Source organism: Lucilia cuprina, chromosome 6 (assembly GCF_022045245.1).
Source record: "Lucilia cuprina isolate Lc7/37 chromosome 6, ASM2204524v1, whole genome shotgun sequence".
NCBI lineage: Eukaryota > Metazoa > Arthropoda > Insecta > Diptera > Calliphoridae > Lucilia > Lucilia cuprina.
In genome coordinates this window covers 4,162,057-4,185,338 of record NC_060954.1, presented here as the reverse complement: position 1 = coordinate 4,185,338, position 23,282 = coordinate 4,162,057, and the positions used below count along the sequence as shown (strand labels likewise).

Genomic DNA, 23,282 nt, shown 5'->3' with positions numbered 1-23,282 from the left:
CCTTCACCTTCGTGAGAAGGGTATATATAAGTTTGTCATTACGTTTGTAATTTCTATAATATAATTTTCCGACCCTATAAAGTATATACATATATTCCGGATCCTTATAGATTGTGGAGTCGATTAAGCCATGTCCGTCTGTCTGTCTCTTGAAATCAGTTTTTAGAGGACCCCAGATATCGGCGAGATCCGAATTTTCAATAATTCTATTAGACATGCTTTCGAGAAGATCACTATTTAAATCAGCAAAATCGGTCTATAAATAACGGAGATATGAGCAAAAATCCGAGACAACCTCTGAAAATTTCATCAAAAAAGCCACATTTTTTTCATGCTTTGTTAAAAAAGCAACAACAACACTGTGAATTGGATAAAGATGTACATGTGCTTGTGGAGATGTATTTGGTTTTATTTAGCTGTGTATTTTTTTCTGTATGTTTGGATGCTGTTCTGTTCTCACGAAGGTGAAGGGTATAACAAGAACAAGGAGATAAAGCAGTAATATGTTGGTAATACAGCTCATATTTGTTTGAGGGTGGTAATACAGTTTGACGGTGGTATTACAGTACAACGGTTAATATTTCTTTCTGCTACAGTTTATATTTGTTTGTGTGTATGTTATATGTGTGACATGTGTGCAGAGTTACAAAATAAATATAAACTGTTTTTTAAAACATACTTGTTGAAGGGTATATAAGATTCGGCACAGCAGAATGTAGAAATATTACTTGTTTTCTTATAACAATAGATAAGTTTTGAGTATCTAAAGGTATTAAAACAAATTAATCAAAATGAATTTTTTTTAAATAAATTTTTATAAGTACTTATTTAGAATAAATAAATAGATTATAGATAAATAAAATAAATAATTAATGACGCAAAGCATTGCTAGAGCACGCGTCTATTTTTAAAGAAATCAAAAAAAAAAAAAAAAAAAAAAAAAAAAAAAAACATTCATTAATAAAATTTCGATAAGATTTCGATAGATAGGTGTTTGACATAAGGCGAGTTTGTAGGAATTTTTTTTTAGTAACTGTACATCTGGTATTATTTTTTGATGCATAGACAAGCATAAGATGTTTATAAAGATCACCAAATTATTGGTGATCATTCTTTTGGCGCAATTTTTTTAAATCAAAAACTGAAAAGCTTTTCTCTTTGAATTTAGAATTTCATGTTACAGATATGACATGATTTTTTTAAGTTATACTTAGTATAGTTTAGTAGTCTACCATGATCATCTCTGTAAAAAAATCATCGAAATGCCGATATATTTTTATGATTGTATTGGTTTTTTTTACAAATTTCATTGAACAAAATTACTTAAAAAGCTTAAAGTTTAATAAAGCTATACTTCTTTGAAAGTAGCTCCATAGAGATAAGAAATACTCATTGTCTAGTCTACAGTTTGTCTAGTCTATGATATTGAATAATCTATGTATTGAAATCGGACGGTGGGATTTCATTTCAATTATCGTAAAAAGTATTTGAAAGTTCATTTATTACTTCGTACTTGCTACATTATACGCTTTAAGAAACCGATAAAGAAAAATTAATACACGTTTTTTTGGTGCGACATGGATGACCAAAGGGATTGAAGTCCAGGGAACAGGACCTATTAATCTTTCTTTTTTTGTGACGTCCAACATCTCCTATCAATAGATCAAAAAAGTCTAATTAACTAATTGACTAAATAATTAACTTACTAATTGACTAACTAACTAACTAACTAACTAACTAACTAACTAACTAACTAACTAACTAACTAACTAACTAACTAACTAACTAACTAACTAACTAACCAACTAACGAACGAACTAACTAACTAACTAACTAACTAACTAACTAACTATCTATCTAACTAACTAACTAACTAACTAACTAACCAACTAACGAACGAACTAACTAACTAACTAACTAACTAACTAACTAACGAACTATGTAACTAGCTCAATAACTAACTAACTAACTAACTAACTAACTAACTAACTATATAACTAACTAACTAACTAACTAACTAACTAACTAACTAACTAACTAACTAATTAACTTTTTAACTAATTAACTTTTTAACTAATTAACTTTTTAATTAACTAACTAACTTTTTAACTAACTAAGTAACTATCTATCTAACTAACTAACTAACTAACTAACTAACTAACTAACTAACTAACTAACTAACTAACTAACTAACTAACTAACTAACTAACTAACTAACTAACTAACTAACTAACTAACTAACTAACTAACTAACTAACTAACTAACTAAATAACTAACTAACTAACTAACTAACTAACTAACTAACTAACTAACTAACTAACTAACTAAGTAACTAAGTAACTTACCAATTGACTAACTAACTAACTAACTAACTAACTAACTTACTAACTAACTAACTAACTAACTAACTAACTAACTAACTAACTAACTAACTAACTAACTAACTAACTAACTAACTAACTAACTAACTAACTAACTAACTAACTAACTAACTAAATAACTAACTAACTAACTAACTAACTAACTAACTAACTAGCTAACTAAGTAACTAACGAACTAACTAACTAACTAACTATCAAACTATCAAACTAACTAACCAATGAAAGGCGGGTTTCTTACTCCTCAGTTAAACTATGCTTAACTTGCTGTTAGATTAAACTCGGAACAAATTTAGTCGGACTTTAACAGATGATTGTGTTTTTCAGTTTTAGATTTAAGCTCAGTTAACTTTGTTAGTATTGCCAAGTTTACACTCAAAAACATAAACAATGAACAGCTGTTTTTTGCAAACAATACTTTTGTAAAATGGAAATTTTTGAAAAAATCTTAAATAAACATTTAAAACAATAATAAATTAAACAAAACAAATCAGAAAATTGCAATTTACTTAAAATATTAGTTTTTCTTCTTCCGAAATCACTGTTTTATTGTTTTTGTTAATTGTGTTTTCTCTCTTATAACATGAGTTTAATTGGCCAATTGCACTCAGTTAAACTAAGATAAACTGTAACTTTAATGATAACTGAAAAACACGAAACATATATTAAACCAGGTTTAACCAAATAATGAAGATTATCTTTATCAGAAAAACTCACTCTAATAATCAGATAAGTTAATCTAAAAGTAAATTGATTCTGATGTTGATCTCCTTTGATGTTTTTTTTTTACCAGTTTAAACTTACCAATGATGCCATACAAAACAACATAAAACGTCGCAGTTTGTTATCAAAACAATACATATTTTTATAAAAATAAGAAGACAATTGTTAATGTTATATGAAAATTAATTAAAACTTTAATTTAAAACAAAAAAAAAATATATGTGTTAAAAAGTGCCCATAATTTATACTAATCGATAAATCAAACATTTTAGTGTTTTATTTTAATAAAAATTATAGTGATCAGCTGTTTACACTTTTGCATTTCTTGCTCAAGTATAATCCATCTCCATTGGGCGCTTAAACTAGCAAACAAAATTAACGAAAACAATTTTCGAGAATTAATTTTAATTTTTGGTTTGGTTTATATGATTTGGTGATCGAAAATTTTTTAATATAAAATGATTTATAATACTTTGTCAATAATCAATACTATATTTAAACAAGTAATATTTCTATATTCGGCTGTGGCGAATCTTATATACCCTTCACCAAGTATGTTTTAAAAAACAGTTTTTATTTCTTTTGTATCTCTGCACACATGTCACACATAACATACACACAAAGAAATATGAACTGTAGCAGAAAGAAATATTAACCGTTGTACTGTAATACCACCGTCAAACTGTATTACCAGCCTTAAGCAAATATGAGCTGTATTACCAAAATTTTACTGCTTTATCTCCTTGTTCTTGTTATACCCACTTACCTTCGTGAGAACAGAACAGCATCCAAACATACAAAAAAATACACAGCTGAATAAAACCAAATACATATACATACGCACATGTACATCTTTATCCAATTCACAGTGTTGTTGTTGCTTTTTTAACAAAGCATGAAAAAATGTGGCTATTTTGATGAAATTTTCAGAGGTTGTCACGGATTTTTGTTCATATCTCCGTTATTTATAGACCGATTTTGCTGATTTTAAATAGCGATCTTCTCGAAACCATGTCTAACTGAATTATTGAAGATTCGGATCTCGCCGATATCTGGGGACCTCTAAAAACTGATTTCAACAGACAGACAGACGGACATGGCTTAATCGACTCCGCTATCTTTAAGGATCCAGAATATATATACTTTATAGGGTCGGAAAATTATATTATAGAAATTACAAACGGAATGACAAACTCATATATACCCTTCTCACGAAGGTGAAGGGTATAAAAAATACAAGAATTCACAATTACTCAGATAAATTTTGAAGTAGTATAAATTCAACCCCCATCCATTTGTCTTATCTTGACATGTTTCGGAAACTACTATAAATTGTAGGCCAAATGGATCCACTGCAGTGTTAACTTGTTTTAGATAACATCAAGCATTTAGTTGTTAGTTTCTTTTGCGCACCACAAATTTTTTGATATAAAAGCCAATGTTTTGGTTGCATTCCAATGTAGTCTTTTCGACAAAATGTTGCGTTTCGTATCTGTATTTGCTTTAGTCAGTTGTGCCTTTGCCGGCACACTGCCCGATGAATTGGATGGCCGTATAGTAAATGGTGTGGATACCACTATTCAAGCTCATCCCTATCAGGTTTCTTTGCAATCCAACACGGGCAGTCATTTTTGTGGTGGCTCCATCATTAGTGAAGATATTGTGGTAACAGCTGCTCATTGCATGCAGTCTTATACCGCCTCCCAATTTAAGGTACGTTTGGGTACTACTGAATACAATACTGGCGGTGAGGTGGTAGCTGTTAAGGCCTTCAAATTCCATGAGGGTTACAATTCCAAAACAATGGTGAATGATGTTGCTGTTATTAAATTGGCTACGCCAGTGCGTGAATCTTCGAAAATCCGCTATATTAAATTGGCTCAAAAGACACCTCCCACTGGCACTCCCGCTGTGGTTACAGGCTGGGGCACTAAGTGTTATTTGACTTGTGTTAGCTTGCCCAAGACTTTGCAAGAAGTTCAGGTGGATATTGTTGATGAGAAGGCTTGTGCCTCCAATGAGTATAAATATGGCAGCCAGATCAAGGAAACCATGGTTTGTGCTTATGCTGTCAATAAGGATGCTTGTCAGGGAGATTCTGGTGGCCCATTGGTGGCCAATAACGAATTGGTTGGTATTGTTTCCTGGGGTGCTGGCTGTGCTCGCTCCGGTTATCCTGGTGTATATTGTGATGTTCCTTCGGTGCGTAGTTGGATCGAAAAGACTGCCAAGGAATTGTAGAATGCTTAAATGCTTTACAATTCATTTATACTATTCTTTATTCTGTGTTAATAAATTGCATTTAATTTGTGTTTATCTGAACATGTTTGAATTGTGGGGGGTTGTAAAAATGTTACACCGTTCAAGGGATTTAAAATTTCGTTTTTTTAATTTTGTAAAGTTTTAACAACTCCTAGTTATAGTGGGCGTTAAAATTTCTGTTTAAATTTACAACTCTTATCTTAGTTTTTTATCTTTAACCAATCATTTAAATGTGATTAAATTTTAACGCTAGATAATCTGATATTTTATTTTGATTATTTTTATAATGAAAGTACTGACTTGATAAGAAAAAGTCTTTACGAATTGTTAGACACTTTATAGCTTCATCTAAGATAATTTATTTTTAATAATTTTACTGTTCAGTCCTAGCTCAGTTCTAATTCTGTTTTTGTTCAGTTCTATATCAGTTTTAGTTCAGTTCTAGATCAGTTTTAGTTCAGTTCTAGTTCAGTTCTAGTTCAGTTCTAGTTCAGTTCTAGTTCAGTTCTAGTTCAGTTCTAGTTCAGTTTTACTTCAGTTCTAGTTCAGTTCTAGTTCAGTTCTAGTTCAGTTCTAGTTCAGTTCTAGTTCAGTTCTAGTTCAGTTCTAGTTCAGTTCTAGTTCAGTTCTAGTTCAGTTCTAGTTCAGCTCTAGTTCAGATCTAATTCAGTTCTAGATCATGTCTAGTTTAACACATTTTTTTCCAAAAAAAGTTGCCTATTTTGTCCCACTGCAATAATTAACATTATTAACATTCCAACAATAATTTACTTTCTTTAAACAAATCTAACTTATACTCATTAGCCAAAAAAGTTGCAGAAACTAAAAAATCCTCTCATCTCTCACAATCCTTTCTTTACTGGCAACTCTACACTCACTAGTGGTCAAATAATTTAGTTCACACGCGGTCATTATTAAAATCAGTCGCAAACAAATGTCGTCCGTTTATAATTGTAATTTACAAAACTGCAAAAGTGAAGAAAATTAATAAAAAATCCCTCAAATATTAATCAAATTAATGTTATTTAATAAAAAAGCAATAAAAAAGTATAAAAATTAAGTGTTAAATTTATGTTTTTAATGAAATAAATAAGTGCCAATAAAAAAAAAGGCTGAAAAGAAGTGTGTATATGCAAATTAATCCTTTGTTGTTGTTATTTGCATTAAAGCGGTGTTAAATTGTTAGTGTTTTTTCTAAGCTAAAGCCTTTTACAAAGGTGTTTGTGTGGGTATGTTGGTGATGTGGTGATGATGCATTAAAAGTGTTGTTTTTTATTTTTGGCACATAAAAAAAGAGTAAAAGAAATAAAGAAGTAAAAAAATCTCAATAGTAAAAGAAGATCAATGAAAAAAATCGTAGTAATTGTGTTTGTTCATGCAAAGTTTTGTTTGTATAATATTGTGTTTTTGTAGTTGGTGGGGTGAGGTGAGAAATGCATTAAAAAAAGAGCATGAAAAAAAATGTCAAAAGGCAAGAATGTTCTGTTTACAAAAAGAATAGCAACAAGTGTTGTTATTGTTTTAAGGGTAAATATTAGTGCGTAGTAGTGTTGCCCTTATTATAAATAATGTAAATAAAACGGGAAACGGTTCGTGCGTTTAAAATGAAAGAAAATTATAATATTATAATAAAAAAATTGAAAAATTAAGGTGAGTAAAATATTTAATTTGTATTTTATTTTTCTTTTTAACTTTTTTAAAAGAAATCTTTGTCAATTATGTATTCAAATTTTCGATCTATTCTATTCGATCTATTAAGAAGGGTTTTACTTTGGAAAATCGAATATAGGGTGTTAGAACGAAAAGTCGGATAAAGTCGAAAAGTCAGAGAAAGACAAAAATAGTCGAAAAATCCAAAAAAGTCGGAAAAATTCAAAAATAGTCGAAAAGTTTATTTCAAAAATAAGCGGAAAGTAGCGTTCTATAAATCGACTTTCGAATAATTGAACACTCGACTTTTATCGAAAAAAGTCGAAGTCGACCATTTTGATCGAAAAAAGTCGATAAATCTACTATCGTCTATGTAAATAAAAGACGGAAAAGTGGAAAAGTCAGAAAAAGTCAAAAATAGTCAAAAAATCCAAAAAAAAAGTCAAAAATAGTCGAAAAATCCAAGAACGTCTAAAAAAGTCGAAAATAGTCGAAAAGTCGGAAAAAGTCCAAATTTCGAAAAAAGTTGAAAAGTTTCGGTAGCGCTCATCAAAATATTTGTTTAAAAATTTACTAGAAAATCATCAGAAATCATCGAGTAAAGTGCTTACAATTCTACTAAAAAAGTACTTATTTTTGTTTGAGATGTTCCAAGAGACAATATTGTTTGGTTGGAAAAAAGTTGTTTTGCTAGTAAAGTTATTTATACAAAATGTATTAAAAAAATAAAAAGTCGACACAGACTGGTGTTGAACTCAGTACTTTCCGTCCAAAATTTCTTTCCTAAATATGAAAAAATCATTAAAACCTCAAAAAATACCTCTTTATCCTTTAATCCAGATCGCCAAATAGTCAAAAAGTCGAAAATAGTCGAAAAATGTCGAAATGTCAAAAATAGTAGAAAATTCGAAAAACGTCAGAAAAAGTCGACTTTTAATTAAATGAAAAAGGTATAGTATATTGCTATTTGAGTTAGTTAGCTGCAGTATTGTATTAAATGATTCAATTCGCACTGATATTTGGTCGAAAATAATCAATATATATGCATAGTAGGAAAAGTACTTTATTAATGGTGAAGGGTATTTAAGATTCAGAATTGCAGGATATAACTTTCTTTATAATTTTCCGCCTTAAGATATGCACCAGATTTCCAATAATAATTCGAAATTAATTTCTAAACTTTAATAATACAGTCATGCGATATAGCCATATCGCATACTGTAGACCAAACTTACTAGTCATCAGGAAATACTTTAGGGGTCAGCGAGCATACATATGTGCATACTGTCTGTGATGGTTATAGGAAATGAAGTCGTTAATAGTGTCTGAAATAATCAAATATAATAATCTTGGAAAAAATTATATATATTTTAAATTGTAGTACTTAATAATCAATTTACAAACGTATTGATTAAAAATTATATTTAGGAAACATGAATTGTCATTAATACATTTTAATCGAACTTAATCAAATTGTCTCAACGCTTTTTATAATCTTAAAACTACACACTTCTTGCTAAATGATTTAGATCTTTCTTTAAAAATAATTCCAATACTGCGTAAAAGATAGACAACTTTAATAGTTTTAGCCGAAAATAAACAGTTAGCTTATCTTTAAGAACCTACTATGTACATGGCTATATAGTATTAGACCAACTTTGATAACAATATAATCATAAATCATTTTACTGTGATTTATTGTTGAAATCCTATATAAACCTCGCTAGTCTTTACAATCAATACAGTCTTTTCTACAACATGTTCCGGTTCGTAGCTTTATTCGCTTTTGTCAGCTGTGCTTTTGCAGGCGCCATTCCCAACGATTTAGATGGTCGCATTGTAAATGGTGTTGATACCACTATTCAGGCCCATCCCTATCAGGTTTCTTTGCAAACCAACAATGGTTTCCATTTCTGCGGTGGTTCCATCATTAGTGAAGATATTGTTGTAACTGCTGCTCATTGTATGCAATCCTACAAGGCCTACCAATTCAAAGTACGTTTGGGTTCCACTGAATACGACAATGGTGGTGAATTGGTTGCTGTTAAGTCTTTCAAATACCATGAGGGTTACAATCCCGAAACTATGGTAAATGATGTTGCCGTTATCAAACTAGCCACTCCAGTTCGTGAATCTTCTAAGGTACGTTATATTAAATTGGCTGAAAAGACTCCTGCTACTGGCACTACTGCTGTCGTTACTGGTTGGGGTTCTAAATGCTTCTTGTTCTGTCAAACTGCACCTAAAGTTTTGCAAGAGGTTGAAGTTGATATTGTTGATGAGAAAGCTTGTGCCTCCAGCGAATACAAATATGGTGATCAAATCAAGGAAACTATGTTGTGCGCTTATGCTGTTAAAAAGGATGCTTGCCAGGGTGATTCCGGTGGTCCTTTGGTTGCCAAGAACCAATTGGTCGGTGTTGTTTCTTGGGGTAAGGGTTGCGCTGTTGCTGGTTATCCCGGTGTATACTGCGATGTTGCTACTGTCCGTAGCTGGATTGAAAAGACTGCCAAGAGTTTGTAAATTTTACAAAGTACAAAGTTATTTGAATAAATTTTATTTAAGTGTTATTTAAAAGAATATTTTTTTTTCATTTTGTTCAATGTGAAACGTTTTTCTTAGGTTTGGTTTAAATTTAGTTTTTGTTTAAATCTAGTTCAGTTTTAGTTTTATTTGAAAATGTTTTTGTATTTTAAGTCATTTCTAGTTCAGTTTTAGTTCAGTTCTAGTTCAATTCTAGTTCAGTTCTAGTTCAATTATAGTTCAGTACTAGTTCAGTTCTAGTTCAGTACTAGTTCAGTTCTAGTTCAGTTCTAGTTCAGTTCTAGTTCAGTTCTAGTTCAGTTCTAGTTCAGTTCTAGTTCAGTTCTAGTTCAGTTCTAGTTCAGTTCTAGTTCAGTTCTAGTTCAGTTCTAGTTCAGTTCTAGTTCAGTTCTAGTTCAGTTCTAGTTCAGTTCTAGTTCAGTTCTAATTCAGTTCTAGTTCAGTTCTAGTTCAGCTCTAGTTCAGTTGTAGTTCAGTTCTATTTCAGTTGTATTTCTGTTCTAGATCAGTTCTAGTTCAGATCTAGTTCTGTTCTAGTTCAGTTGTAGTTTAGTTCTAGTTCAGTTCTAGTTGAGTTCTAGTTCAGTTCTAGTTCAGTTCTAGTTCAGTTCTAGTTCAGTTCTAGTTCAGTTCTAGTTCAGTTCTAGTTCAGTTCTAGTTCAGTTCTAGTTCAGTTCTAGTTCAGTTCTAGTTCAGTTCTAGTTCAGTTCTAGTTCAGTTCTAGTTCAGTTCTAGTTCAGTTCTAGTTCAGTTCTATTTCAGTTCTAGTTCAGTTCTAGTTCTGTTCTATTTCAGTTCTATTTCAGTTCTAGTTCAGTTTTAGTTCAGTTCAGTTGTCTATTTTGACCCACTGTTCCATTTTGCAACAATTAACATAATTAACATTCCATCATTAATTTACTTTCTTTTAAGAAAACCAATTTCTACTCATTATCCCAAAAAGTTATAAAAACTAAAATTTCCCTTAACAAAATCCTCTCATCTCTCACAATCCTTTCTGTGCTGGCAACTCTACACTCACTAGTGGTCAAATAATTTAGTTCACACGCCGTCATTATTAAAATCAGTCGCAAACAAGTGTCGTCCGTTAAAAAGTGTATATAAAATCTATAAAAGTGAAGTGAAATTAATAAAATCTTTCAAATATTAATCAAAATAATGTTATTTAATAAAAATGCTATAAAAAATTATCAAAATTAAGTGTTAAATTAAAGTTTTCAATGAAATAAATAAGTGTCCACAAAAAAATCTTAATAGAAGTGTGTAAATGCAAGTTATTCCTTTGTTGTTGTTGTTATATGCATTAAAGTGGTGTGAATTGTTAGTGTTTTTTTTTCTTTTCTAAAGTCTTTTATACAAGAGTTTGTGTGTGAGTATGTTAGTAATGATGGGGTGATGATGCATTGAAAGTGTTGTTGTTTATGTTTTTGTTACATAAAAAAGAGCAAAAAAAAAATAAAGAAGTAAAAAAATCTCTATGGTAAAAGCAGAGCAAAGAAAAAAATGCGTAGTTATTATGTTTGTTCATGCTAATTTTTGTTTGTACGAAATTATGTTGTTTTTGTTGTTGGTGGGCTGAGGTGAAATGCATTAAAATGTATGAATATAAAATGAGAATAAGAAATAAAGTGTCAAATTTTAATAGTAAATAAAGAGTAAAAGAGTGTGTAAATAAGTAGTAGTAAAAGCAGAGTAATTGAAATAAATCTGGTATTTTTTTACAAAAACAATAGCAACAAGTGTAGTTATTGTTTTAAGGGTAAATATTAGTGCGTAGTAGAGTTGCCCATATTATAAGTAATTATAAATAATGTAAATAAAACGGGGAAACGGTTCGGTCGTTTATAATTAAATACCTTAAAAGGATAATATTGTAATATACAAATGAACAAATTTATTTAAATTGAGGTGAGTTAAATAAAATTTATATTTTATTTGTTTTTTATTACTTTTATCAAAGAAATTTTTGTCAATTACAAAGGTAGTAATTGAAATTATAAGCCTCGATCCACTTAGATCCGTTAACCAAAGATTTAAATACATGCTTATCATTATACCCTACACCACTATAGTGGGGAGGGTATTATACGTTTGTGCTGATGTTTGTAACATACAAAAATATTGGTCTAATACCCACCTTAAAGTATACCGGTCGATTCAGAATCATTTTTTGAGTCGATTAAGACATGTCCGTCAGTCTGTCCGGCAGGCTGGCTGGCTGTCCATGTAAACCTTGTGCGCAAGGTACAGTCCGCAATTTTCAAGATAATTTGATGAAATTTGGGCCAAGCATGTTTTTTTTTGGCACAGGGACGAAGCCTATTGAAGATGGTTGAAATCGGTCCATTATTTCATTAGCCCCCATACAACCATACGTCCCGATTTGAACTTTTTATGTCATAATTACGTCAAATATTCTATTATCTCTCTAAAAATTTATATAAGTTTTATATAAGTATAAATGACACTGCAGATTTTCGTAAGGATCGGCCCTTATATGACCCTAGCCCCCATACAAACCCCCCTTCAAAAATGTCTTAAACGTCTAAAATTGACTTGTAACCATTTGTATCGCAATCAAACTCAACAAAAATAACTGTTATTTAAAAATATATCCTTTTCCCAAATTTACCGAGGATCGGCCCATATTTGACCTATATAAAGCCACATTTTGAAATTTTAGTTTTTTTTTAACCAATAAATTGCTTAAATATTTTGGAATAATATTCAACATAAAAGTTTCTTTATAAAAAGTAAAAATTTTAAAAATATACTCATGGTGTAGGGTATTGTATGGTCGGCCATGCCCGACTATACTTTCTTACTTGTTTTTTATATAAAAATTATGAGAACTCTCTGGAACTCTTTGACCAGCTCCGACTATGAGAAATTTTGTTGGGAAATCTCTAATAGTAACTGTCTTATTAATCGATTATATAACAATTATAATTATTATTATAAAACATTTTTCAAACTCAAATAGTTTTTCCTTTTAATTTTTAAATAATTTTTATTAAAAATATCACAACTTTATAAAAGTTACATTTTTATAAATTACAATTATTCACTATCAAACTTTTAGTTTGAATAAAATACTAGTAAAGAACTTTACAAGAAAGAATATTCTTTAACAAATTCCTTAACAGTCTTTTCGATCCAGCTGCGAACAGTAGCTACATCACAATAGACACCGGGATAACCAGAAATAGCACAACCTTTACCCCAAGAAACAACACCGACCAATTCATTGTTGGCTACCAATGGGCCACCCGAATCACCTTGGCAAGCATCTTTCTTAACAGCATAAGCGCACAACATGGTTTCCTTGATATCAGCACCATATTTATATTTACTTGAGCCACACACAGCATTATCAATAATATCAACTTCGACTTCTTGCAAAATAATAGGAGCGGTTTGGCAGAATAAGAAGCATTTAGCGCCCCAGCCTGTAACAACAGCGGTAGTACCGGTGGCAGGAGTCTTTTCAGCTAATTTCACATAACGAATTGAGGCGGTTTCACGCACAGGTCTGGCTAACTTAATGACGGCAACATCATTTACCATGGTTTTGGGATTATAACCTTTATGGAATTTGAAAGCTTTAACATCGACCAATACACCACCCTTATTGTATTCGGTGGAACCCAAACGTACTTTAAATTCATGAGCCTTATATTTTTGCATACAATGAGCGGCGGTTACAATAATATCTTCGCTGATGATGGAACCACCACAGAAATGGAAACCATTGTTGGTTTGCAATGAAACCTGATAGGGATGGGCTTCAATGGTACTATTAACACCATTTACAATACGTCCCTCCAAATAATCGGGAAAAGTACCGGCAAAGACACAACTGACCAAAGCAAAGAAAGCTACGAAACGCAACATGTTTTAGGAAAGACTGTTGTGATCATATGCATACTAATAGTTTTTATACCAGATGTTGGTGGTAATAATCTAATCTATAGCTTTTTAGGGGTTTTTCTTATGATACGGATTAGTATAATTGGGAACTGATAAGTAAACTTTTTTGACCAATATCTAAATGAAATTGTCTTAGCCAGTGGTAAATGAAATATAATTATGAACAGGTTTGTGTTAAATGTATATTTGGCAGATTTTAGAAATAGTGAAACATTTATTATCTTTTCAAAAAATTTGGAAAATCTAGCGGAATTTCCATGAAAAATAGTCTTTAGAAATCAATTTTGTATGATTTCATGATATCGATAATATTTTATTTAAAACTGATATTTATTTGTTGTTAACAGTTTTCAGTAATCGGCACGTGTAGTAGCTAACGTGGGAACAGATAAGTCATATTGTAGAGAAGTATTTCGTATGGTGTGTTTGATTAAATCTTTATTAGCTATAAATTGAAGGGGTTTTCTGAACCTTATCTAGTTTGAAAAGAACTTATATTAAATAGGTTGGTACCAAGTTAAACTAACTAACTAGCTATCTATTAACTAACTAACTAACTAACTAACTAACTAACTAACTAACTAACTAACTAACTAATTAACTAACTAACTAACTAACTAACTAACTAACTAACTAACTAACTAACTAACTAACTAACTAATTAACTAACTAACTAACTAACTAACTAACTAACTAACTAACTAACTAACTAACTAACTAACTAACTAACTAACTAACTAACTAACTAACTAACTAACTAACTAACTAACTAACTAACTAACTAACTAACTAACTAACTAACTAACTAACTAACTAACTAACTAACTAACTAACTAACTAACTAACTAACTAACTAACTAACTAACTAACTATCTATCTATCTATCTATCTATCTATCTATCTATCTATCTATCTATCTATCTATCTATCTATCTATCTATCTATCTATCTATCTATCTATCTATCTATCTATCTATCTATCTATCTATCTATCTATCTATCTATCTATCTATCTATCTATCTATCTATCTATCTATCTATCTATCTATCTATCTATCTATCTATCTATCTATCTATCTATCTATCTATCTATCTATCTATCTATCTATCTATCTATCTATCTATCTATCTATCTATCTATCTATCTATCTATCTATCTATCTATCTATCTATCTATCTATCTATCTATCTATCTATCTATCTATCTATCTATCTATCTATCTATCTATCTATCTATCTATCTATCTATCTATCTATCTATCTATCTATCTATCTATCTATCTATCTATCTATCTATCTATCTATCTATCTATCTATCTATCTATCTATCTATCTATCTATCTATCTATCTATCTATCTATCTATCTATCTATCTATCTATCTATCTATCTAACTAACTAACTAACTACCTAAAATAATAGCTTAAAACAGTTGACATTGTAGAGGTCAGTGTTATTTTGATTACAATATCACTTTCAAGATTATTTTGTACACATACATTGAAAGTTGCATCTAATCAATAATTTGAAAGAAAACGATTTAAAATTGTGTTTTGATTTCCCCACGATAACAATTTCTTCAAAAACATTTCTATAGCATTAAACGTCATAGGGAATTTCTTAGATTTTTTAATTTCACAAATTATATTTACTATTAAATATAACTGTTATATTATCATTAAACTTTTTATTGCAGCATTATCGCCAAAATCTCTAAATCACTTTCACTAATTGTTTTTTTAAATAGGGAAAACCAAAAATTATTTTAAATAAATATTCTCATCTTATAAATACTTTAAACAAGGGATTAGTCCTTACCATCGCACAGTGGTATAGGAAAAAAAAAAGAGGGAAATAATTCGGTAACTTCTAAACGGTTAATCCGATTTTAATGAAATTTGGTATGCACAATGAGGAGGTGTTGTCGAGTTTAGGTTTTGAATTTGGACCTTATAGGCCAACCAGGGGCCCGGCGGGGGGTCCTCAAATTAGGACACCTCGGCTATGTTAAATTTTTAAAACGATCCTATTTCTTCATTTGAGTTCCGATTTAAAAAAAATTTCGTATATAGAATCTCCTCATCGAGCACTATAAAAAATGTCGTCATACCAGTAAATTATCTCTTATAGTTTAGGAGATATTCGCATTTGAAAATTAAAATTTTTATCGTTCTTACTTTAGTTTTTTGATAATAGCGGGTCCAAATATTCCCGATTTTCGCCATTTCTTTTTTTATTCGCTTAACAACAAGTTTATATATCAAGCAGTGAAAGAATTATGTAAAAATCATGACTGAGTCCAAAGTTATAGGCATTTTAATTTAAAAAATTAAAAAAAGACGATTTTTTGCCATTTTTTTGGGAAAAAAGTATCTTTTTCTTTTTAAGTTATCTAAAAAGTTTCTAAGAAGATGTATATAGAATTTATACTTTTTGAAAAGCTGACTTTACATAAAATGCGATAAATGAAACAAAACCTAAAAATTTTTGATACCGAGGGGACCAGGTCCATCCAAAAAACCCTATTTTTTTATAGAAAATTCAATTTTGAGCAAAAATTCTCAAATCGCATAGTCGATATCAAATTATAGTGACCTGTTTTATATGACCCAATATGTTATTAATCATTTTGTAACGGGTTTCGATAACCCCGCCCCTGGTATGGATATAATAGGCAAAAAACCAAAAAATCCTATTTTTGGGATTTTTTAAAACTTTTTTGGGAATTCCGGGATTTCTAATAAGAAAATTCGAAATTTTTATTTAATTTTGGATTTTGAGTAAAAAAATCTACCTAACTGTAAAATTTCATCAAAAAATATTCATAAATAAAATTTTTATTGCAATTTGAAAAATTTGTATCTTCGCAAAAACTGAATAAAAAACATTTTTTAATTTTTTTTTAAAGTATTCCGCGAATTTTTTAATTTTCAAAAATTATATACAGTTTTGAAAAATAGACAAAATTACCTATCCATTGATATATAACATGCCTACCTAATGTTTTTTAAGTGACAAATTAATTAGGGAAAACTCAACATCTTTTAGAAAATTTACCTAGCACTATTATTTTCATCCATAACGTTAACTCTTAAATTTGTTACATATATTAAAAAATTTTCAGGTATTATTTTTTAAACTGTAATGATTATTACCCCTATAGGTCACTTTAATAGGTAGCTTATTAAAGTGACCTATTGAGGAAAAATTCATTACATAAGGATACGTTAGACATATTAGGTAGAATATCATAACCCTTTAAAAAATAATTTAATTTAAGTACCTGTAATTAATATATAAGACAGGTTTATATCTGTTTGAAATTATTTGTAATTTTCTAACCATGGCGATCGTACTAAAAAAAAAATGATTTGTGCTCCATTTTATTTGAACACTCTTCAGCTCCTTTTCAAGATAAAGTGAACTTCTTATTGAAATATATTGAATATCCCCCCTACATGCTCGCATACGATTTCTGGAACATTTTCTACATTTAGCATATGATTTAAAGTACAGAAGCATACCGGAAAATGCAAACAAAAGTGCAAATAACAATAAGGAGTTAATGGAAATGAGAGCCAGTGAGAAACGAAGAATTCAAGAGGAATTTAAAAAGCGGATGGGATTAAATATTGATAAACCACTCACAGGATATGGAAGCACAAACGATGGTAATACCGCTAGACGTTTTTTTAAACATTTTGAAACTACTTCCGAAATAACCGGAATTAGCATGGATTTACTGCAAAAGGTCAATATTATTCTAATGGCGATAAATAGCAAGCATAAAGTGAACGCAACAAAATTTGGAGAGTATTCTACAAAAGTTTCTAAATTACTTTTGGAATTATATCCCTGGAAAGAAATGACACCTACAGTTCACAAGATATTATGTCATGGAAAGGTCATCATAGAACATAATATTCTGCCTTTAGGAGAGCTTACAGAAGAACCCCAAGAATCGAGGAATAGAGACTTTAAGCATATTCATCAGTTTAGCTCAAGGAAGTGTTCTAGGCAGTCTCAAAATGAAGATATTTTTAATAATCTGATTCTATCTTCTGATCCTGTTTTATCTACAAAAGTTTCTAAATTACTTTTGGAATTATATCCCTGGAAAGAAATGACACCTACAGTTCACAAGATATTATGTCATGGAAAGGTCATCATAGAACATAATATTATGCCTTTAGGAGAGCTTACAGAAGAACCCCAAGAATCGAGGAATAGAGACTTTAAGCATATTCATCAGTTTAGCTCAAGGAAGTGTTCTAGGCAGTCTCAAAATGAAGATATTTTTAATAATCTGATTCTATCTTCTGATCCTGTTTTATCTACTATAAGCAAACGTTGGATTTGCTACAAAACGTTAGCATTTGAAAATATTCATGAATTTAAAGATTTACTTTATCTTTTAGATATGGACTACTGTGATACCGATTATTTTACAAAATTATATTAATTTATAAAAAAAAATAAATAAAGACTATTTTTATATAAAATAAATACTTGTTAATTTTTTTTAGGGATAAAGAATAAAAGATTAATCGTAAAAAGTGGTTGTAAAAATTCATAAAAATTTAGGTAGTAAAACATGCCTAACAAATGTATGGATGAAAATAATAGTACTAGGTAAATTCTCTAAAAGATGTTGAGTTTTCCCTAATTAATTTGTCACTTAAAAAACATTAGGTAGGCATGTTATATATCAATGGAAAGGTAATTTTGTCTATTTTTCAAAACTGTATATAATTTTTGAAAATTAAAAAATTCGCGGAATACTTTTTAAAAAAAAATTAAAAAATGTTTTTTATTCAGTTTTTGCGAAGATACAAATTTTTCAAATTGCAATAAAAATTTTATTTATGAATATTTTTTGATGAAATTTTACAGTTAGGTAGATTTTTTTACTCAAAATCCAAAATTAAATAAAAATTTCGAATTTTCTTATTAGAAATCCCGGAATTCCCAAAAAAGTTTTAAAAAATCCCAAAAATGGGATTTTTTGGTTTTTTGCCTATTATATCCATACCAGGGGCGGGGTTATCGAAACCCGTTACAAAATGATTAAGAACATATTGGGTCATATAAAACAGGTCACTATAATTTGATATCGACTATGCGATTTGAGAATTTTTGCTCAAAATTGAATTTTCTATAAAAAAATAGGGTTTTTTGGATGGACCTGGTCCCCTCGGTATCAAAAATTTTTAGGTTTTGTTTCATTTATCGCATTTTATGTAAAGTCAGCTTTTCAAAAAGTATAAATTCTATATACATCTTCTTAGAAACTTTTTAGATAACTTAAAAAGAAAAAGATACTTTTTTCCCAAAAAAATGGCAAAAAATCGCCTTTTTTAATTTTTTAAATTAAAATGCCTATAACTTTGGACTCAGTCATGATTTTTACATAATTCTTTCACTGCTTGATATATAAACTTGTTGTTAAGCGAATAAAAAGAAATGGCGAAAATCGGGAATATTTGGACCCGCTATTATCAAAAAACTAAAGTAAGAACGGTAAAAATTTTAAAATTTTAATTTTCAAATGCGAATATCTCCTAAACTATAAGAGATAATTTACTGCTATGCCGACATTTTTTTTAAATCGGAACTCAAATGAAGAAATAGGATCGTTTTAAAAATTTAACATAGCCGAGGTGTCCTAATTTGAGGACCCCCCGCCGTGCCCCTGGTTGGTCTATAAGGTCCAAATTCAAAACCTAAACTCGACAACACCTCCTCTTTGTGCATACCAAATTTCATTAAAATCGGATTAACAGTTTAGAAGTTACCGAATTATTTCCCTCTTTTTTTTTTTCCTATACCACTGTGCATCGTTTTTAAAACTTGTTCCGCTCGTAGCTTTATTTACTTTGATTACCATTTCTGTGGGGGATCCATTCAGTAAGCTAGGATGTTGTTGTTACTGTTACTTATTGTATGTTACTGGCATTACTGCTGTTGTTACTGGCTGGTGTTCCAAATGTAATTTGTTCTGTCAAACTTTTTACGTTTTATCTTAAATAATTGTAATTTTTTGAAATTAGAAATGGTTTAATTTCCTAGGATAAGAGTCCATATGTTTGGGTGTGAATACAATTACACGTTTCTTTATACATAATCTTAAAGTACTTAAAGTTTTATTAAGATAAGATTTAGTAGTTAGCATTTGTTAAATATAGACTGACTTCTGGCGTTTCCAAAATTTCAAGATTTTTATCGGACGATCTATCACTCCAACATAATATTATAAAAAAAATTAACTAAAATAGTTAAGGAAGTAAAAATGTTTAATAAAATCTTAATAAATTGTTGTTATTACAATCTTTTTTAAAGATAAAGAAAACATACACGTTTTTAACACATGTATTGTTGAAAAAACAATTACACAGGCCAACAAGATTTGAAAAAGCTATTGTTATGTTAATGTTTTTTTAGTTTTTGTTAATTTGTGTGTTAAGCTTTAGGTTATGATAGGTATAAGATAACTATAGTATGAGAGATGTTAAGCATTTGTCCTGTTGTATACACACCAAATCCGAAGAAATACACCTAGGCCTCTATCGGGCCAGTGTCACTGGTGGGAATCGATCCCACCACCTCCGGTCTACCATACTAGAACACTATCCTACCGGAGGTCACACTTACAAAAGTGATCTTACAACCACCTGAAGCATTTCACTTGGCTTAAAATCACATAAACAATCTGTAGCTATATAAATTCCAGGACAAAATCGGATATAAAAATCTAATTTAAAGTAAAACCAATACTTTAAACTTTAATTTAAAGAAACTTTATTGAAAATAAGATTAAAAACATAAAAAAATTCAACTCCTGAAAAAGTTTACAATCTTCTGCCAGTTTCCAAAATCCAGTTGCGGACAGTAGCAACATCACAGTATACACCGGGATAAGCAGCAACAGCACAACCTCTACCCCAGGAAACAACACCAACCAATTCATTGTGGGCTACCAATGGGCCACCAGAATCACCTTGGCAAGCATCCTTTTTCAAAGCAGCAGCACACAACATAGTTTCCTTGATTTCCTTACCGTATCTGTATTTACGAGAAGCGCAGAGATCAGCATCAATAACATCAACTTCAACTTCTTGCAAAATTTCGGGAGTTCCATTGCAACCGGCGCACAAGGCACCCCAGCCAGTAACAGCAGCAGTAGTACCAGTAGCTGGTGTCCTTTCAGACAATTTAACATAACGGATACTGGAAGATTCACGTACTGGAGCGGCTAGTTTAATGACAGCAACATCATAAACCATGGTTTCGGGATTGTAAAGTTCATGGTATTTGAAAGCTTTAACGGCAACTAAAACACCACCCTTATTGTATTCAGTGGAACCGAGACGTACTTTGAATTGACTAGCCTTGTATCTTTGCATACAATGGGCAGCTGTAACAACAACATCTTCACTAATGATGGAACCACCACAGAAATGGAAACCACGGTTAGTTTGCAAAGACACTTGATAGGGATGAGCCTGAATGGTGGTATCAACACCATTTACAATACGGCCATCCAAATCCCCAGGAAGAATGCCGGCAAAAGCACAGCTGACAACAGCCAATAATGTAACGAAACGGAACATGTTAAGAGAAAGACTATATGGTTTCAATTTCAAGTTGAAAGTTTTTATATGTTTAGATCAACAACCATTTTACGATTATACATTTCATTTAATCTTAAAGTGTTTAGTTTGTTATTGTGATAAGGGTTTAGCGTTTCCTAAACACAAACTGTTTTGGGGGTTTCCATTTTAAACTTTATATTAAAAAATTATAATTAAAAATATCAAAACAATTTGATGATTTTATCTAATAGACGATCTATTAACAAATCTTAATATTAATTCTTATGAAATTGGAAAATTTTAGCAAAATTTTAAAAACATTATTCTATTACAAATTTTAAAAAAAATAATAAGTATTTACATTAAATGCCGCTATAACGAATCTTAGACTTAGACACCTTATGTCGTAGTTAGTTAGTTACTTTAAAGGGAGGATTTACATATATACATCAAATACGAAGAAATACCTCAGGCCTCTATGGGGTCTGTTGTGCGCTCAGGTGGGAATCGAACCCACCACCTCCGGTTTACCAGACTAGAACACTTACCACTAACCTACCGGAGGCCACCCTTATGTCGTAAGTTAAAAATCAATTTAGCAGTTAGGGAATGACTTTAAATTTATGTTTTGAAACTAAGAAAATAGTTTGTGGGAGGTAAGATAGAGGGAGTAGTGTTTGCGTACCTCGAATACTTCCGAAAGAGGCCATTTTATCCGGCCAAGTGAACAGCAAATTTTATTGATCGGAAACAAGTTCCCTAATGTCGTGGGAACACATTAATTTGTAACATCGATTTAACAGTGAAGTAGTGTTTATGGATATTTTTAAATCGAATACACGGCTAAAGAATACATTTATTCGGAAAAATGAAGCTCTATTGTTCTTGATCGGAAACAAGTTCCCTAATGTTGGGGAAACACATTCCTTTGTAACATCAACTTAACAGTGCGATCATTACACATTGCCCCAGATACTCTACTGCCACCATCATGTAACTATTATATTTTCTGTACTCGGATGTTCAACTCCCTAATACATGAGAGTTGTAATCCATCGATTGTAAGAGATTTACAGTTTATAACGAATCTTATACACCCTGTACCATAAGTTTAAACTCAATTGTGGTAGAACCAGAACTCAGGGGATGAAATCAATTCACTCATTGCATTATGGTAAAACAAGGAAAATAGGTTGTGTGAGAGAGGATTAAGGGAGAAGTGTTTCACAAACGGACCCAACGTCTAAAGAATGAATTTTTCCGGAAATATGAACTGCAAGTGTTCTTGATCAGGAACAAGTTTCCTGATTTCAGTAAAACGCATTTCTTTGTAACATCGATATAACAGGTGCTGTATTTGAATACCCTACTGTCACCATTATCTAACTGCGACATATTCTGTACTCGGATTTTCAACTCCCCAATACATGAGAGTTATATTCCATCGACTATAGGAGATTTTCAGTTAAAACAGTTTTACAAAATCTATACACTTAATGCTTCATTTGACAATTAGTACAGCAATCATGGTTTAGAACATTTTTAAATTTCGGAAATTACGGATTTCAAATCTGTCTACACCCATGATTTTTTTACTTAAACATGCTCAGTGAAACATAATCGCAAAGACCATAAAGTTTAACATGTCTGATTATTGGTCTTCAAACGGTACAGGTTTTAAAATCGCAAATGTTTTTCTTATGTTATAAAAAATAAACAACAAATTATTAAAATTTTGTTAAATATTTTCACTTTCTTAACTTACATACATATAGTGGAGAAGATAATGTTGAAACTAATGATAGGTCCGTTGATAAAATCTTGAATTTTTTATAATAATATTCTTAGTTATTACCTTTTAATAAAAGGAAAAACCAAAATCAGTTTATGTTTAAACGAAACTAAGTAATGACTATATCTTATCTTAATAAAATTTCAAGTACTTTAAGATTATGAATAATTATGTTTTCAGACCCAAAAACATATAAAAACTTTCAACTTGAAATTGAAACCATATAGTCTTTCTCTTAACATGTTCCGTTTCGTTACATTATTGGCTGTTGTCAGCTGTGCTTTTGCCGGCATTTTACCCGGTGATTTGGATGGCCGTATTGTAAATGGTGTTGATACCACCATTCAGGCTCATCCCTATCAAGTGTCTTTGCAAACTAACCGTGGTTTCCATTTCTGTGGTGGTTCCATC

General features: G+C 30.5%; 5 protein-coding genes across 5 annotated transcripts; 3 read left to right on the top strand and 2 right to left on the bottom strand.

The window, feature by feature from the left end:
- The first annotated feature begins 1,190 nt into the window (after positions 1 to 1,190).
- LOC111678329 (trypsin) lies at positions 1,191 to 5,418 on the top strand. Its single transcript, XM_046955772.1, has 3 exons — positions 1,191 to 1,203; positions 3,499 to 3,535; positions 4,566 to 5,418. Exons 1-3 carry the CDS (start codon positions 1,191 to 1,193, stop codon positions 5,341 to 5,343), a joined length of 828 nt encoding a protein of 275 aa, XP_046811728.1. The 3' UTR covers positions 5,344 to 5,418.
- A 3,336-nt stretch (positions 5,419 to 8,754) lies between these two features.
- Positions 8,755 to 9,591, top strand: LOC111678326 (trypsin-like). Its single transcript, XM_023439635.2, has one exon. The coding sequence runs from the start codon at positions 8,773 to 8,775 to the stop codon at positions 9,535 to 9,537; it is 765 nt and encodes a 254-aa protein (XP_023295403.2). The 5' UTR covers positions 8,755 to 8,772; the 3' UTR covers positions 9,538 to 9,591.
- Positions 9,592 to 12,628: 3,037 nt separating this feature from the next.
- LOC111678325 (trypsin-like) lies at positions 12,629 to 13,452 on the bottom strand. The gene has a single exon (XM_023439634.2). The coding sequence runs from the start codon at positions 13,450 to 13,452 to the stop codon at positions 12,667 to 12,669; it is 786 nt and encodes a 261-aa protein (XP_023295402.2). The 3' UTR covers positions 12,629 to 12,666.
- Positions 13,453 to 20,261: 6,809 nt separating this feature from the next.
- LOC111678284 (trypsin-like) lies at positions 20,262 to 21,099 on the bottom strand. The gene has a single exon (XM_023439585.2). It carries the CDS (start codon positions 21,095 to 21,097, stop codon positions 20,336 to 20,338), a length of 762 nt encoding a protein of 253 aa, XP_023295353.2. The 5' UTR covers positions 21,098 to 21,099; the 3' UTR covers positions 20,262 to 20,335.
- Positions 21,100 to 23,111: 2,012 nt separating this feature from the next.
- On the top strand, positions 23,112 to 23,279 carry LOC111678306 (trypsin-like; the record flags this gene model as incomplete). The annotated part of the gene is made up of 1 exon (XM_023439615.2): positions 23,112 to 23,279. A coding segment is annotated over exon 1 (168 nt), but the record flags the coding sequence as incomplete, so codon positions are not given.
- Between the last annotated feature and the right edge of the window lie 3 nt (positions 23,280 to 23,282).

Excerpts from the sequence above, each read along its gene's own strand:
- LOC111678329 (XM_046955772.1), top strand. Across the intron at positions 3,536-4,565 it reads GGTTTGGTTTATATGATTTG|TCTTTTCGACAAAATGTTGC; the intron begins GTGATCGAAAAT and ends ATTCCAATGTAG.
- LOC111678326 (XM_023439635.2), top strand. The coding sequence starts at position 8,773 with ATGTTCCGGTTCGTAGCTTTATTCGCTTTTGTCAGCTGTGCTTTTGCA.
- LOC111678325 (XM_023439634.2), bottom strand. The coding sequence starts at position 13,452 with ATGTTGCGTTTCGTAGCTTTCTTTGCTTTGGTCAGTTGTGTCTTTGCC.
- LOC111678284 (XM_023439585.2), bottom strand. The coding sequence starts at position 21,097 with ATGTTCCGTTTCGTTACATTATTGGCTGTTGTCAGCTGTGCTTTTGCC.